The 16257-nt window shown below is 58.9% G+C and overlaps 2 protein-coding genes across 4 annotated transcripts in view; one reads left to right on the top strand and one right to left on the bottom strand.

Annotated features, from left to right (window-relative positions):
- Positions 1–2054: 2054 nt before the first annotated feature.
- TMEM37 (transmembrane protein 37) lies at positions 2055–9502 on the top strand. 2 transcript variants are annotated; one of them, XM_036421705.2, is made up of 2 exons: positions 2055–2180; positions 7765–9502. In XM_036421705.2, exons 1-2 carry the CDS (start codon positions 2160–2162, stop codon positions 8335–8337), a joined length of 594 nt encoding a protein of 197 aa, XP_036277598.1. In that variant the 5' UTR covers positions 2055–2159; the 3' UTR covers positions 8338–9502. The 2 variants fall into 2 exon arrangements, with proteins under 2 accessions (XP_036277598.1, XP_036277597.1); XM_036421704.2 differs by lacking the exon at positions 2055–2180 and adding an exon at positions 7240–7530.
- A 994-nt stretch (positions 9503–10496) lies between these two features.
- Positions 10497–16257, bottom strand: part of SCTR (secretin receptor) — a 59892-nt gene continuing 54131 nt past the window's right edge. The window contains exons 12-13 of one of the 2 annotated variants that reach the window (XM_036421702.2): positions 11966–12007; positions 10497–10908 (exon numbers count right to left, since the gene is read on the bottom strand). In XM_036421702.2, the coding sequence (XP_036277595.1) occupies positions 10738–10908; positions 11966–12007 (213 nt within the window). In that variant the 3' untranslated portion in view covers positions 10497–10737. The remainder of the gene's footprint in view (positions 10909–11965; positions 12008–16257) is intronic. The other variant, XM_045575387.1, reaches the window with a different exon arrangement.

Raw genomic sequence — 16257 nt, forward strand, 5'->3', positions numbered from 1 at the left:
ATGTATTTTATCAAGAATTATCAAGAATTCTGAAAATTTTTTGAAGTTATAAAAATGTTCTGTTTCAATCTTTAAAAAAACATAGTTCAACCTGATAAGTTTGAAGATGCAATTGGCTTTAAGTGATTCATGAATCAGGCAGCACCCCACCTAGCAACACATCAGAGGGGGCATGGGAAATAAGAAACCCCAAGAGGACCTTGCATGCATGAATCATGTGCACGGGCCACAATCAGAGAATGGCTGGCAGGGCCCTGCGCCAGGATCTCTCCAAACAAAAGGATGGGGTGGAGGTGCATCTCTTCCTGGAAAAGTTTGAGAATCACATAAATATCCAGAAAGCCTGTAGGAGCTAGAGAACGGCGCATTTAGAAGTCTTGAAATGCACTAATCAAATTAGTTCAGGGGGTCCGTCAAAATGCCATCCAGGGCGAAGCCAGGAGAGAAGGGGTGCCTCACCATTGGCAAGGTGACAGCGCCTGCCAAGGAGGCGGCCAGCTGGGAAGCTTGCAGAGTCCAGTCAGGGTCAATCCATCCCAGCATGCTCCAGGGCAGAGGGCTCGGGTTTGGGGCCACAATGGCTCCAGGGAGCTATCTGTCTTAGGTTCCCTACTCCCTTGTCCTGGAATTTTCCCAGCTTCTTACTTTGCTGGAACACCAGGTGCTCCATTCCCATGGCGGCCCCTGCTCTGGGGCCCAGGGCTGTGGAGGGAGGAGAACCTCATTCCTGGGACCCATGGTTGTGGAGAAGGCAGGGGAGGCCTGGGGGAAAGGCCCCCAGCAGAGAGGGGCTGGCCTGGCTGGCTCCCCTTTGCCTTACTCAGTGATTCTCAAAGCAGGGCCCCCAGGCCAGCAGCAGGAGGAGCACCTTGTTAGAAGCAGCCCAGGTGGAGCCTCGGTCCAGATCCACCGGCAGAAATTCTGGGGTGGGGCCCAGCAGCCTGTGTTTTAACAAGCCCTTCAGGTGATTCTGCCAGGGAAGTCCAGTCCGGGCGCGCCATTGGTTCACATGTGGGAGGCTGAGGGCCTGGCCTCCAGCCCGGGGCCTGAGGGCTGGTTTGAGGGCTTTTACAAGGCCTCTCGGGCAGTGCCATCCAGGACCGTCTGCCTGGAGATGCAGATAACTAACTTTCCCCTTCCCACGTGGCTCCTGCGGGAAAACAGATAAGTGAGTTGTTTTGAATCCTTGGGTGAAGTGAGGGGGGAGCTGCTCGCCTGTCTCAATGATACAATGTCATTTACCCCATTTAGTGAGGGAGCGGGGGTCTGCTTTACCGTAAGCAGGATCCCCATCTTTACAGCACACACGTCCCCACAAACTGAGATGGGAGGGGGGAGTCTTTCTTGGAAATTTCTGCCCTTGGGCTCACCTGCCCTCTTGGTGCGGAGAGTTTATGCACGCGGCCTCCTGGAGAATTCAGGCCCCGTTAGAAGTGGAGGAAGAAGAGTGACCTGTGTTTGTCCTGCTGCCTTTGTGATGGCACTGAGGCGGCGGCAGGGGTGCAGATCTGTACATCCTCCTTTGGGAACGAGAAAACTGACGCCGGAAGGACTGACCCCGAAGGTCCCACTCCTTTCGCGCTCACTGAGGCCTCTCTGAGTCCCCAACCTTAGCCTAGGCTCAGAGACGCTATCCATCAGCCAAGGTCACACAGCGGGTGGTGAAGACCATAGAGCCCGGGTTCAAGCCTCCTCTCTAGACCCTACTCCTCCAGATTTGGCAAGTCTGGGCTGGAACCCAATCCCACCCTACCCCCCACCCCCAACCCCGCCCCGGCCCCGCTGGCGCCTCGGGCCCTCGGGCAGACTGTCCAGGAGACTTAGTCCCCGAGCTTTGGCTGCGACTCCCCGCCGACGTCAGCGGGTCAGCCCTCCCCAGGGCCCCACCCTCCTCCCTGGGACCCGGGGGACGTGCCCCTGCGGGGGGGCCTCCTCCCAGCGCCGCTCTCCCCTGCGCCCCGGGCTCCTCGGGCGCCCCGCTGGCTGCGTTTCCGAGCCCCGAGGGCTGCGGCGGGGCCGGCCGAGCCCGCCCCGGGTTCGCCGCTTTGAAAGGCGCCTCCCTCCCGCCCTCGGCCCCGCCCCGCCCGCCCTGTCCGCCCCGGGAGACGTCCCGGCAGCGGGTGTCTGCGGCCGCGGCCGGAGGGAGCGGCGGGGGCAGCATGACCGCCATCGCCGTGCAGGTACCGAGCCCGGCGCCGTGTGAGGGGCTGAGCGCCGCGCGAGGTCCGCCCGCGGCGGGGGCCGGAGGGGGGCGGGCGGGGGCCGGAGGGGGGCCGGGAGAGGCCGGGAGGGGTCGGGGTTGGGGGCCGGGCCGGGGCAGAGAGGGGGGCCCGGAGGGGTCGGGGATGGGGGCCGGGCCGGGGCAGGGAGGGGGGCCGGGAGGGGTCGGGGGGGTGGAGGCCGGGCCGGGGCGGGGAGAGGCCGGGAGGGGTCGGGGGTGGGGGCCGGGCCTGGGCAGGGAAGGGGGCCGGGAGGGGTCGGGGGTGGGGGCCGGGCCTGGGCAGGGAGGGGGGCCGGGAGGGGTTGGGTGTGGGGGCCCGGGCCGGGGCAGGGAGGGGCCCCCCGAGGGGGCTGGGGTGTCCGCCGCCGCCCAGGCTGCCAGGCGGGTCGCGGACCGCCGTGGGAAGCGCTGTCTGCTCCCCGGCTCCGCTCGCGCCCGCAGCCCCCGGTTCTCCCCAGCTCCTCTGCCTCCCATGGGGCCCCAGCGCGGCGGGTTAGGCTCAGGGGGGCCCCTCCTCTCTGGAAAGGCGGTGCTCCCGCCCCGGCGGAGGGCGGACAGGTCCGCGCGCAAAGGGAGCCTTCCCTCCCGTGGCCCGAGGGCGTCCCTGGGGGAGCCGACCTTTTTGGGTGGGGGCGAGACCGACCCCCCAACACACACACCCACACACACCCACACACACCCACACACACTCGCACACACACAACACACATACACACATCACACACACTCACACACACACACAGACACATACACACACAGAGACACACACTCACACAGACACACACACAGAGACACATACACACTCACACACAGACACACACACTCACACACACACAGACACACACTACACACACAGACACATTCACACACACAAACACACCACACACACACATACAAAACACACACACACAACACACACACACACACACACCGGCTGCGGTTCTGGACAGGGGGGTGCGGAGGGACTCGCTGGGCGCGCGGACGCGGGAGCACAGGGTCTGTGCGGGGAGCGGTCCGCATCCCGAAGTCTTGTTTTCTTCTTGGGGTGGTGCCTCCAGAACCCCACATTCCCGCGCTCCCCAGGGCGGGGGCTCTCCAGGGGAGTCAGCCGGTGGCCGGAGACACCCACCAGCCCCTCGCCCGCCCCGGGCTGTGCGGGCCCTGGGGGTTCCATGTCTGTGCGGACCCCGGGGGCCCCGGCCGGGGCCTGGGCAGCAGGTGTCAGACCGCACGCCGCGCGCGCGCGGGGTGGACACCGCTCCGCCCGTGTTAGGGGCGGCACCGCCATTCGGAGGTGGAGGAGCCTGGCCTTGCCGCCCACCAAGCAACAGAATCGCGATTCAAAACCAGGTTTCTTGGTCCAGCTCTCCCTCGCACTCCCCTCCTCGCCCGCAGAGCCCCGCCACCCAGCACCCCTGGCCGCTGGGCCTAGCGGTCCGGGCTGCTGGTGGGAGGCGGGAAGGGAGCGCGCTTTGCTGCGGTGGAATCTGGCTTCCGAGCAGGCTCCCTCTGGGACAGGCGCCAGGAAGGGACCAGGGGCTGGAGGGTGAGGCGGGTTGTGGGCTCTCCCCACAGGGACCTGACTGCCTGTTCCCAGAGAGACTTGTAAACAAGGAATCGGAAGAGGTCGGGCAGTGAGTGCTAAGTTACCTGGTGCAAAAGCTGAGGGCGGACCGAAACCGGGTTGGCTCAGTGGATAGAGCGTGGGCCTGCTGACTCAAGGGTCCCGGGTTTGATTCCATTCCGGTCAAGGGCATGTGCCTTGGTTGCGGACACATCCCTAGTAGGGGGTGTGCAGGAGGCGGCACACCCCCTACTAGGGATGTTTCTGACTTTCTATCCCTCTTCCTGTCTCTCTGTAAAAAATCGTTTAAAAAAAAATATATATATATATAAAAGCTGAGGGTGGGATGGAGGGAGTGCTGTGTGCAGTTAGGTGGGTGGTGGAGGAAGAGGAGGGAAGAGGAGAGGCCCGCTGGGGAGGGGAGCAGTGGGGAGTCAGGTGAAGGCCAGGGCTCTCTGGGGTTGGACACAGGCTGCCCTGAGGGGGAGGGTGCTGCCCTGTATGGCAATGGCCACTGCAGCTCAGGAGACTTAACCAAGGAGCCAGGAACTGCTCTGAGCACCTGGAGGGAGGTCTCATTTCAGTGGCAGCCACCACTGAGGTAGCCTCTGAGATCCCCTTTATAGGCGAGGAAAGGGGGGATCATTGCCAGAGGTGGAATGGCTGGCTTCCGGGCTGCACGTCCAGCCACTGGCGTGGCTCCAACTTAGGGGTGTCGAACTCAATCAGAGAAGGGGCCAAAATCTAAAATCCAGCCTAAATCGCGGGCCGAACGGTTTACTGAACAGTCGTAAACTGTCATTGTGATGGAAACGCAGCGGAGTGCAGTGATGACAGCGTGGTGCGGGCCACATTGCAAGGCCTGGCGGGACGGATTTGGCCCGAGGGCCTTGTGTTTGACACATGTGCTCTAACTGATGATGGCGGGAGGGGAGTGTGGATTTTAGAGGCTGTGTTGGGGCCGCCCAAAGTGCCTACTTGGGTGCAGATGGGGACCCGGGTTATAAGATCTTGGCCTGGGACTCAAAGGCCCACGAGTGTCATGGTACACTGTTGTGAGGCACAAGAAATCATTCATTTGGGCTCACAGACGAATAAAGGGGAAGGTTTGCCCATTTTTATCCAAGAAGGTCAACGCTCTAAGAGATTAAAGTGATGCCCGAGGTCACACGGCCGGGGGCTGGCAGGTCAGCTCCTGTTACCCACTGGACCTCACTGCCCCCTGCCCCCGGGAGAGGATTCAGCTCGGGGTCACGAGCGGAGATGCCAGAAGCCCAGAAGCCGGCGTGGTGCGGGTGGTTGGGAATGAGGACTCCGTGTGCATTGTTACTGTGACGAACGCTAATAGCGGGGGAATGGGAACTGCACCTGAGCCACGCACTTTTATACACACGGTCCCTTCTGTCCTCCGGGGTTTTGCTGGTGGCAGGAGAGTTGAGTGCATGGTATTGGGCGGGGAAGAATGAGCTGACATCAGCTGTCTTCTCCTTCTGAGCCTGGCGTGATAGCTGAGGGCTTAAAGTCCAGTCTGTGCTCAGGACAGGTGGGGCCGAGAGAGAGGGACGGGACGTGCCTGTTCCTCAGACAGCGTGATGTCTCGGGGCAGAAGCTTCTGGGCCCCATGTTCTTGTGACTTGTTCTCTGCTTTGGGGCTTTCCCACCCACGACCTTATCAACCTCTGGGGTGTAGCTTTGCCCGGGGCCTTTATGGCCACTGCTGCTCCGCAGGAGTCACAGCTCCACTGGGTCGGTGAGAGGACAAGGGCCAAGGAGGTGAAGAAAGGCCCAGGAAAACACCTTCACTGGTTTGTAGACAGAGGTTTCAGCGTTCCCTTGGTTTGTTTTAGCAGCACAGCCGGTTTTCCTAATCTTCCCAGTACAGACTCCGGATCCCCACCTTCTCTAGGTAACGGGACCTGCTAGTTGGAGTGAGGAAGGGCCCAGAGGCAGCTCCCCTGCTCCCCTGATGGGCACCTGGAAGCCCCATCGGAAGCAGGGGACACAGTTTGAGAAGCACAGCCCGGACTCCTGCCTGGTGCTCCTCGCTGCCCCACGGCTGCCTTTGTCCTGACAGCTGGGGCCCCCTCCGCCCTCTCTGACCCTTTCCCTCGCCAGTGCCATTGAGCCCCTAACACAAGGCCTTGCACCGGGAAGGCCACAGCTGGTGCTTTGAGCCTCTCCTCCGGGCACACGCCAGTTTTCCGGGGGCTGGGCAGCGGTAACAGGCTTTTTGTGATGTAGGTGAGTGAGCTTGGGCAAGTCCCCTGACTTCTTCATGACAGTTTCTTTCTTTGCATGGAGCTTTCTACTCTACCCACCGCACAGGTTTCGGAGTCAAATGGGACCCTCTGAAGCAGAAGTGCAGAGAGCAAATGAGGTCCTTTTTCACGTGACCCTGGGACTGAAATTAGCAGGAGCTTCTGCTCTCCTCTGCAAGTTAGCAGCCAGCCTGATGTTCTAGGACCCTAACCACAGGGCTGTGCCCAGAGCGTGGCTTTATTTTGTGTCCCTCACTGAGAGGCGTGGCCTGGACTTGCCTCTGGAGGCCTCCGTTTGCACAGGGTGCAGGGCGTCTCCACAGCCGTTCAGTGCCCCAGCATCGCTGTCATGTGTGAGCTGTCGTTTTGCTTACCTCCCAAGTGTAACCCGGGCTGCTTTGCCACACACTGGCTGGCGGGAGACTTGGGTTCAAAGGCAGATTCCGGTGGAAGTGACAGTGGTTGCAAACTTGACCGTTCAGTTATCCCACGGCTCTTCTTGCACACCCACTGGATGCCCAGGTCAAGCGCTGTGCCAGGTGCTGGGGACATAGTAGTTTCTCTCAGGAAGATAGATAATATATAATACAAGTCAGAAGGGAATGGATAACCTGTGATCAGAACGGTGGGGAAAACAGATGCCTGATGGGAAGTGATAGGAGGGGACCTGGCAGGCAGAAAAGACATGTCTGACATTTTTAAAGAGCGGAGAAGAGGGGCAACCTGGAGCAGACCCTTTCAGGTGGAGAGGCCAATAGGCCTGAGGGAAGAAAGTTCTAGGCTTGGCCTAGGCCTGGAAGGAGAGCTGCTGGGCCTGAGTGAGGTGGCCAGGGGGTCCACCGGGGAGACAGACAGGGCGGATCTGCGGCGCTGGGGGCCGGGTGAGGAATGTGCTCTGAAGTGTTTATTTTGCTTCCTGGGCTGGTGGCTGGGAATGGCACTGGGTGGTGTCTGAGGGCTGTGAGATAAGGGACACCTCACTGGGTGCCTGGATCCGCTTGTCAGACGAGGTTGAGGGGACACCTGAGGTTAAAGAAGAGCCTCCGTGGCTCCACACCCCCTCACAGCACCTCCCACCCCCCCTCCAAGAAGCTGCCTGAACAGAAAGTCTGGTTGGCAAGTCCCGGGAGGGGCCGAGCAAGACTGAAGGGCAAGGTGCAAACAGCACGGTCAGTACTGAGGTCACAGCAATAGCACGGAGGCCGGGCAGAATGTGGAAAGCGCAGAGCCGGCCGGTGGGGCTTAGGAGGAAACTGGACCTGCCCTGGGGAAGTCCTGGCGAGAGAGGAAACTTGTTCCAGTGATTTTACAACCCTCAGCCTTCCAGGCAGTTTCCTTGTTTTGCTTATACAGAAACCCAGGCCAGCTGCAAGCTCAAGGTCACACTGGCCAGGCCAGACAGGTTTTCCAAATTCAGAAGGGACTAGGATTCGGATTTCTTCCTCTTGAAGATCATTGAAGAAATGTCAGGGAACCCTTTGGGCCTGGAACACAACATGACAATGTGTACAGGTCTCACATGGAGAACAGGGAACAGGTAGAAGGGGGAAGGTCCCCCAAGAAGGAGGAGCTGGGGAGGAAGCTGAGTAAGGGCCCTATTCCAGGCTCCGTAGGAGACGGAGCAGAAGTCACGGCTGTGGGAAGGGGAGGCATGCTCAGGGTCTCCCTGCATAGGAAGGGGTGGCGGGCCTTCCCTGACAGGCCACCTCTGTGTCTTCCAGGCCCACAGGCTGCTGGGCGAGCGGAGGCCCCGCCGGTCCTTCTTCGAATCCTTCATTCGGACCCTCATCATCGTGTGTGCTGCGCTGGCCATGGTCCTCTCCTCCATCTCCATCTGCGACGGCCACTGGCTGCTGGCTGAGGGCCGCCTCTTCGGGCTCTGGCACTTCTGCACCAGCTCCAACCAGACGGGGCCGCACTGCCTGCGAGACCTGAGCGAGGCCCGCGTGCCGGGGCTGGCCGTGGGCATGGTCCTGGCCCGCAGCGTGGGCGCCCTGGCCGTGGTGGCCGCCATTTTCGGCCTGGAGCTCCTCATGGTGTCGCAGGTGTGCGAGGACCTCCACTCACGGCGCAAGTGGGCCCTGGGCTGCGTCCTCCTGCTCGTCTCTTTTGCCCTCTCCGCCGCGGGGCTCCTGAGCTTTGTGATCCTCCTCCGGAGCCAGGTCACGCTCACTGGCTTCACCCTGATGTTCTGGTGCCAGTTCACCGCCTCCTTCCTCCTCTTCCTGAACGCCATCAGCGGCCTCCACGTCAACAGCATCAGCCGGCCCTGGGGCCCGCTGAGCGAGTGTTAGGCCCTCCTCCAAGGACATCGGGTTCTCCAAGAACGTGGTCAAGACTTGACCTCCGGTGGGGGTAGGGGTGGGTTTACTGACCTCGGAACGGCTGCCTCTTACCCAGTACCCTTTGGGCAGTCAGCCAGAAGTGGCCCAGGGCCCCATGCCCAGGGCCAGAGGCCAGGAGCGTGCCTCCATGCCACCAGCTGCACAAGTGTAGCCAAGTTATTAGGATGTAGACTGTAGAACACACTTTAAAATCCTTTCCTTGAATCCTCCTCCCCAGGACGGGAAGAGATTTGGAAGCAGCTCTGGTCACTGGTGCCTGGGCTGGCTGCGCAGCCAAGTGCTGTTCACACCTGCTTCCTGGCTCTGTGCCGGGAGACCAGCTGGGGGTCCCTGGGACTTCGCGGGGGCAAAGAGCGGATCATCTTCCAGCTGAGGGTGCCCAGCCGGAACCAGGACTTCCTTCCACCAACTGGGGACCTCGGGGCACACCCCTCTGCTTTAGCTCTGGCCATGCCAGGGAGGCAGAATGCAGGGGCCCCTCAGGATTTCTTGCACCTGGTAGTCTTTCAAACCATTTTTCTTGATTTGACCCCTGCCCTTTGGGAAACCCTATACTCCCTGTAGAACCCTCCACTGCCAGCAGCTGGCTGTGTCCTCTGGGATTCCTGCCTGATGTCTTTGGGAAGGTTTTGGAGCAAGCCTTCCAGAAAAGTCCACCTGACTTCTAGCGCACAGCGCTCCCTGAGGCGAGTGTGCGTGCCCACCTTTGGTGAGGCTCAGGCAGCCTGAGGTGTGCCATCTCTGATCCAGGACACATTCGCAGAGCAGTGTCTGCAGCTGCTGGGCCGTGGGTGATGGTTAAACTCCTGAAGATGCCCGCAGGGGAAGGGGGCCAGGAACCAGAGCAGATGTCCGTCCTCACCAGCAGATCAGTGTCTGGGGCATTAAGTGGCCCCCTTTCCAGTGCCTTTGTGCCCTCAGCCCACTTCACTCCACCCTAACCCCCCTCCCCTCCACCCCACTCCCGCTCCCCTACCTAATGCAGTCTGGACTGCCCTGGCTCATTCTGGCTGCCACTGGGTGTATGAGCTTTTGTCACTCAGTTTCCCTTCCCGGGCTGGGCTGGGTGCTTGTACCTACCTCTTGTGTTTTTAAAAAATCTTTTATTCCAAAATGCACAGTCTGTGGAGATGGCTTGAGAAAGGTGGTGTGGATCTTTGGTAATTGGAGGGCAGAGCCCATCAACCTATCTACTGGGTTCTTAGCCCTGGAGGCGGGCGCCTGGCCTTTCACCAGGAGCAGTCTTCCAGGGGCAAAGGGTGACCTTGTCTCTGCAGGGTGCAGAGGTGGAGGCCAGGGCCCAGAGAGGGATGGCACTCCCCCAGGGCCACCCAAAGCTGGGACCAGAGCTGGACCTCTCACCAGCAAGATGCCCTTTCCTCTACACTGGGGGCGGGGTCTCCACCCCATCCAGATGCATGGGCTGGAGAGCACTGGGGGCTTTTGTTTTGTAAAAGGATTTAGATATTGAGTGCTCCTCAATCCTCACAAGGCTGGTGGGGAGGGAGTGTTGGTATTCCAGGGAACTGAGATCCAGAGAGGAAAGGGTGGGACTGAGATCCCCAATGGGAGGGGGAGGCAGGCCCTGGGAAAGGAGACAGCCTTGGAGCGTGGGGATTTGAGACCAGAAACCCTGGACCAGACTTCTGCCCCCTCCTGGCCAGTAGTTTGGGCAAGTCACAGGGCCTGGGTGAACCTGCTTCTCTTCTATCAAATGCTATAATGCCCCATCTCCTGCCCTCCCTGTCTTGGGGGCCCAGAATAACTGCCTGTCAGGGCAGGAAGGCAGAGGGAGGCCTCAGACCACATCAGGGCTGCTAAAGGGAGCTGGGTCCTGGGGCTCTCCTGGCCTCCACGGGGACCTGCTCAGGTCAGTGCAGCAGTTGTCTTGAAGGCTCTGGGATGAGAGCCTCTGGACAGACAAGGGTCAGGCAGGGTCCACTGGGGCCAAGGACCTGGATGTCTCATGTTTCTGGAGCTTCTAGGTTTGTCCCTGAAAACGAGCTGGGGACCAGGGAAACCCCTCCTCCAGGAAGGGGTAGGGAGTGAACCAGAGCATCCTCCCTCACCTGTCTCAAGGACAAAAGGACGGACACACACGCCAAATCTCCCCTCAGTTCCCATTTATTTTCCTGCTCCCTTCTCAGACCCCTCCCCTTGTCCCATGCGGCCCAAGTTCCTTGTGTGGGTTCTGAGGGACTCTCACCCTCCAACCCAGGGCCTGGAGAAGAGGTCTCGGTCACAGGAGAAAGCATATGCTGCCCGGGGGCCGATGGACTGTCCCAGAGCAGGGCCCGCGCTCTCAGAACCCAGCTTGGCCTGTGTCCACAGTGGCCCTGCTCCGACCTCTCAGATGACGCTGGCCCTGCAGGTGCCCCGGCCCGGCTCTAAGGGGCTGGCCTTGGTGCCGTGGGTGAGGCTGCTGGTGCCGATGCTGGTGGAGTTGCTGAGGGCCAGGGGGCGCAGTGGAAGCTCACGCAGGTGCCACTGCCGCCACTTCTTCTGCACCTCCAGCTGCACCTGTCCCGGAGACCAGCCATCAGCCCAGGAGGGAACACAAGAAGGGCCCAAGGCCCAGAGTCCTGCTCACCCCCTGGGCCTCTGCATGGTCCTGTCACTCCTGCCCAGTAGGCATGCCTCCACCTCCTGCAGGCCACTCGGACTGACCGACTCCAACCCTGATGACCAGGGGGTACTGAGGGTCCTTCCTTGGGTGCGTCCACCTGCCATCTCACTACAAATGTCCTGAGGGGCTTGCCGTTGTCACACTAGCTCCAGAACACCAACATCCTCATCATCCCATGGGATAGCAGGACGTGTTCCCAGGAAGCCACCCTGGCTCAGAGCTCATCTGAGGGCCAGAGAGCTGCTCTGAAAATTCCCTCCACAACCCCGGCTGGAGCAGCCAGGCCTTGGAGGCCCGGCTTGATGGCTCACTCTGGGGAAACATCAGTTGTTATCCCCATTAGCATGTGGCGAAGCAGACAGATGGCCAGCAGCCACAGAAACGCTTTACTATGTGCCATGCCGTGTTCACTGTGATTACACAGCTTCTGTGGGCCAGGAGCCTCATGTCCTGACCCAAGTGCTGGGTAAGGGCACAGGCCTCAAGCTAAGCGAGCAGGCCCGAAGGAGGCAATGGCCATTGGGGAGCCTTTGGGTTGGCAGAAGTGCCAGTTGAGTTACTCATTTTACGGACGGGAAGACTGAGGCCTGGAGTGGGGCAGCAACAGGTCACCGTCCCGCCAGGAGCCGGCTTCCGGGGCAGTGCCTGCACTCTCCTCCATTTCCGGGCTTTCCCGGGAAAAGCATCGGCTGTAGTGCTTGTTAAAAGCACCCCAGGCTCCAACCCAGGCCATTTTTTGCTGACTGGAAACTGGGGGCAGGGCCCAGCAATTGTTGACCAAGCCTTCCAGGAGGTTCTGTTGTTCCCATAAAGTGACTCAGAGTCTGTGAAGACAGGCCCAAGTCCAGCACCCGGCCTGCCCTGCCCACCCCACCACCCTTTCCAGGCAGCTCGCTCTGACCAGAACCAGTGGGCGGGAGCCCTCCAGGCACTGGGCAGCCCAGCACTCACCTCCCCGTTGAGGAAGCAGTAGAGGACGGCCACCACCAGGCCCTGCGGAGGGACAGGGCAGCAGGGTTAGCGCAGGTGCCCAACACTGGCCTCCCTCTGACCTCTTCTCAGCTCTTTCCTCACCAGCCCAGGCTCCCCCTTTCCCCTTGCAGAGAGTGTTCCAGAACCTTCTCACACCCCTCACCTCCTCTGTCTGTGCTGCATCACCTCTGTGATGCAGCTCCTTGGGGCAAGGGCAGGGTTCCTTTCATTTGTTGTCCCAGGGCCTAGCATAGACCTTGCACATATGGTGTCAGTGACACTGAAGTAAGGGCTCTATCGGGGCGCGGGGAAGGCCAGTCACCTGGTTGGTCAGGTGGGCCACCTGGGAGAAGCTGGGGGTAGTGGCACCTGGTGAAGGGCTGGGGGCCATCCATGTGACACCCTGGGCCCTATGTGGGCTCAAGTTCAAGACAAGCTGGGCCTTCCCACCGAACTGCCTTCTTCCCGTAATTTCTCTTAGAAAACACCAAGCTGCTCCTTGGGCCACGTACATGCGAGTCTACGAGGAAGGCGATGTTGCCTTCGAGGGAGCTGCTCAAAGAGGATGTTCCCAGGGCAAACGGAAGGCTGGCAATGTCACCCAGCAAGCTTGAGATCGCAAACACACAAGGGCAAGATTCTTGCCAAGAGAGTGAAAGTAGGAGTTGAGCATGTCAAGCCTCTAAGAGGCGAGAGAGCTTCCTGAAACGTAAAGGAGAATGTCCAGAGAGAGAAGGAAGCCAAACAGAAAGGTTCCTGGGCTCAACTGAAGTAGCTGCTCCCCAGGGCAGCTCCCTGTGAGAACCAGGGCCACGGAGCCTGGGCCGCGGGAGCCCACTCCCTCCTTCGGAGCTCGTGGCATGACAGGTGTAAAGAAACAAAAGACCCTTGTTCTGTTCAAAATGCCATTTTCAAATGAGAGTAGAAGAGTGGTGTCCCCTCCCCCAAAGAAATATTTAAAGGGAAAAGAGATGAGCTGGAGATGTTTAAACATGGCCAACTATTCACTGAAAAATGAATGTGCTGATGTGTGGTCAGAATAAGCCCGTGTGCACGTCCTGGTCAGCCAGCCACGGGCGTGACCCCTGCGAACGGACAGGTGAATGCGTCTCCTGGGGCGGGGGCCTCCGGGCCACATCTGATCTGTGGTGGGGCCTGTGCCTCACGCTGTCAGGAGCTCCTGTGTGCCCACTGGTGTCCCCTGGGATGGGGGTGTGGAGCTCTGCCAGGTAGGGCTGACAGCCTGGGATGCAGGAGCTGAGCCTGATAGGTGTGCGTAGAACCATGAGCCATGAGCAAGGTCTCTGCTGTGCAAATTCCCTGTTCACCACCTCAGGGGCCTACCGGGGGCCACCCTGCTCGTCCTACACTACAGGCCTAGGTGTCACAGCTCTGACCTCAGTGGCCCAAGCTCTCTTCCCTAATTCCATCGAGGCCTGCCCTGAGCTACTTTCTACATTGGAAAGGACCCCAAAGAGCAACACACAGGCCCGTCTATAGTGGGCTTAATCCCACGATGGCACTGGGATGTTGGCATTGAACAAGGCTTAGTGACAAAACTAGGAGGACTTGCTTTAGATTTTCAGGCATCAATGACTGCTGCCTAGAATGGGGACAAGTTGGTGGGGGGCTGGGAGGTGGCAAACACTTACCCAAAGCAGAACTTTCGCTGCACATTAGAACACCTGGGAGCTCTGCTCTGAGCCCCTAATCTGAACATCTGGGGCTGGGGCATCCACAGCTGTGAACACTCCCCGGGTGGTGGGGATGGGCATCACTTAGGAACCCCTGCCAGAGGGCAGGAAGGGCAGGCTGAGATACAGCAGCTTTGAGCACAGCTTGGCCTGCACAGCTGTGGGTTTCTGGGTGCCAGGTGCTTCACTTAATCTTTGCCAAAGCTCTAGGAGGCGGGTGGGAGGATCCCCTTCACAGGGGAGTGACCTGAGCCTCCGGGGTTCAGGCAGGATGAGAGCTGTGTCTGCTTGGCCCGAGGGAGCTGTCAGGCTGCCAGCTGAGGCCGCTGCCCCCCTCACTGGTCCAGGGTTGCCTGGCCTCACTTGTCTGGGCCCCAAAGATCCCAGGACACATTTTCCCAGGTGAGGGCAGGCGCGCCCTGGCCCAGGGAACGTTAGATGTGCTCCAGGTACGGATAAGAAGGCCTTACACAGCCAGCCACGGTGGGAATTCTGCAGTCATTCAGAATGGAGTCTTTAAAGACTTTTAATGACTTGGGGAGTTGTTCCTGATGGGCCTGATGAGAATTAAGCAAACAAACAGGATGCAAACACAGCTTGATCCCAATTGCACGTGCCTGGGGTACACCTGTGTGTGTCTTCCTGCACAGAAAACACACTGAGAAGTAAGCACCCACATCTCAAGAGGTCATTTCTGGGTTCTGCGCTTATGAATGAATTTTTCTCTTTCAACGTTTCCTTACTTTCCAAATTTCTTTCAACCAAGTATTATTTCTACAATTGAAAGAGCGAATAAACTTTGGTTTTTAAAAACACTGACAGAGGTGATAGTACTGTGGTCCTGTGTGTGTTCTTCTTTAAGTCCAACTTTTAGGAAGACATACTAAAATAATTACATTTGAAATAAAATGATGTCTTGGATTTGCTTAGAATGCTGGGGGCGGGGAGTGGGGGAGGGAGTGGATGGGGCTGGGATGAAACAGGATATGCCACTGGCAATGGCCATGCGGGGTTCACTATCCTCTTCACTTTTGTATACATATGGGAGAAATTTCCCAAATTACAAACTTAAAAAATACGTTATATGTAATATAAATGCCATAATGCAAACAATGATATATGTTTGTATGTAAACAAAGGTTCTTTTAAAACCCCACTCAGGATCCTTTTTCTCTGTAAGCATTCCTATGGGAACGCAGGAAAGTGCTCTGGTTTTCTCCAGAGAAGAGCCTTTTCCTGGGTGTCCACAGCCCCAGCGACAAGCCCCAGCGCCAAAGGGCAGGGAGTCCCCGTCCCTCAGGGGCCACCTGGGTCCATGCTCTCAGAGAGGCCATGCCCCTCTCAGCTGGGTCAGGCCGTCCAGCTGCCTGGATCTGGGACACCACCCCCCCACCACCACTTCCCTTTCTTTTTTAAAAAAATATATTTTATTGATTTTGTACAGAGAGGAAAGAGGAAGGGAGAGAGACAGAGAGTTAGAAACATCAATGAGAGAGAGTCATTGATCAGCTGCCTCTTGTACACCCCCTACTGGGGATGTGCCCGCAACCAAGGTACATGCCCTTGACCAGAATCGAACCGGGGACCTTTCAGTCCCCAAGCCGACGCTCTATCCATTGAGCCAAACCGGTTTTGGCCCCACCCCCCTTTCTGCTAAATGTGCCTCCCCGTACATTCCAAGAGCGGTGGGCTCAACGCTTCTGGCCTAGAGAAAGAGAATCCTGGGTTTCCAGAGGCTGGGTCCTCTGGAGGTCCAGTGCTCCGGCGCTGCTGGGGCTCTGGGTAGAGGCGACTCAGGGGAGGGCAGAGGGGACAGCCGGGCGGGGGGGTCTGAGGGTGTGGTTTAGAGCAAGACTGGACTCCACTCAATTATGTGTTCCCAGTGATGTGTCCCGAGAGTGACAAAAAGATGGCCTGGACAGAACAGAAGGAGGCTCTGAGCACCGGGCCGCCCTGACAGAAGCTGGGAGTGAGGAGGCTCTGGGCACCGGGCCCGCCCTGACAGAAGTGCGAGTGAGGCGGCTCCGAGCCCCTCGCCAGGTGCTGGCCAGCCTGGGGAAGAGGACGGCGGCCTGATGGAGCCCGCTGGGAACAGGCTGGCTTCTTAGGAAAACCCACGGGGAAAAATGCCTCTCAGGCCCCAAAGCCTATAATCCGGAGGCCTTTCCAGAGCACTAGCTTGTCTTCATCTGTGGATGCTGTAAATCATGTAACAAATTGTGTTTCTGTCGTGGCTTTGGCTCCTGGGAAGCTCCAGACTGAGTTTCTGACCCGCCTGTCCCGCCGTTACAGGACTTAATGGAATTGGCTTCTGTATGAGTGCTTTTGGCTTAATTTTCTCTTTTCACTGACCCCTCGTGACAGCGCCCTCTGCACGTTTTCCCTGAAAGCTACCCCACATTGTCTGCGGGAAGAGAACACACTGTGAGCAGGTGAGCAAGTGACCTGTGGAACGGGGAGCCCCTGCGGCCAGACACGGCTACTCCTTTTTTAACCTTACAACGCATGTGGAATTACTAGGTAGGCAATTCCTCCCTTCATGTTTCCCCTTTTAAGTTGGTTTTTATTTTTAATAAA

The sequence above is a fragment of the Pipistrellus kuhlii genome, unplaced genomic scaffold, assembly GCF_014108245.1.
Source record: "Pipistrellus kuhlii isolate mPipKuh1 unplaced genomic scaffold, mPipKuh1.p scaffold_m20_p_7, whole genome shotgun sequence".
In the NCBI taxonomy this organism is placed as follows: Eukaryota; Metazoa; Chordata; class Mammalia; order Chiroptera; family Vespertilionidae; genus Pipistrellus; species Pipistrellus kuhlii.

What these genes read in the sequence shown, in the direction of transcription:
- TMEM37 (XM_036421704.2), top strand. Translation starts at nt 7,507, where the DNA reads ATGTCAGGGAACCCTTTGGGCCTG. An exon ending in CAGGGAACCCTTTGGGCCTG is followed by an intron (nt 7,531 to 7,764) that starts GAACACAACATG and finishes TGTGTCTTCCAG; the next exon opens with GCCCACAGGCTGCTGGGCGA.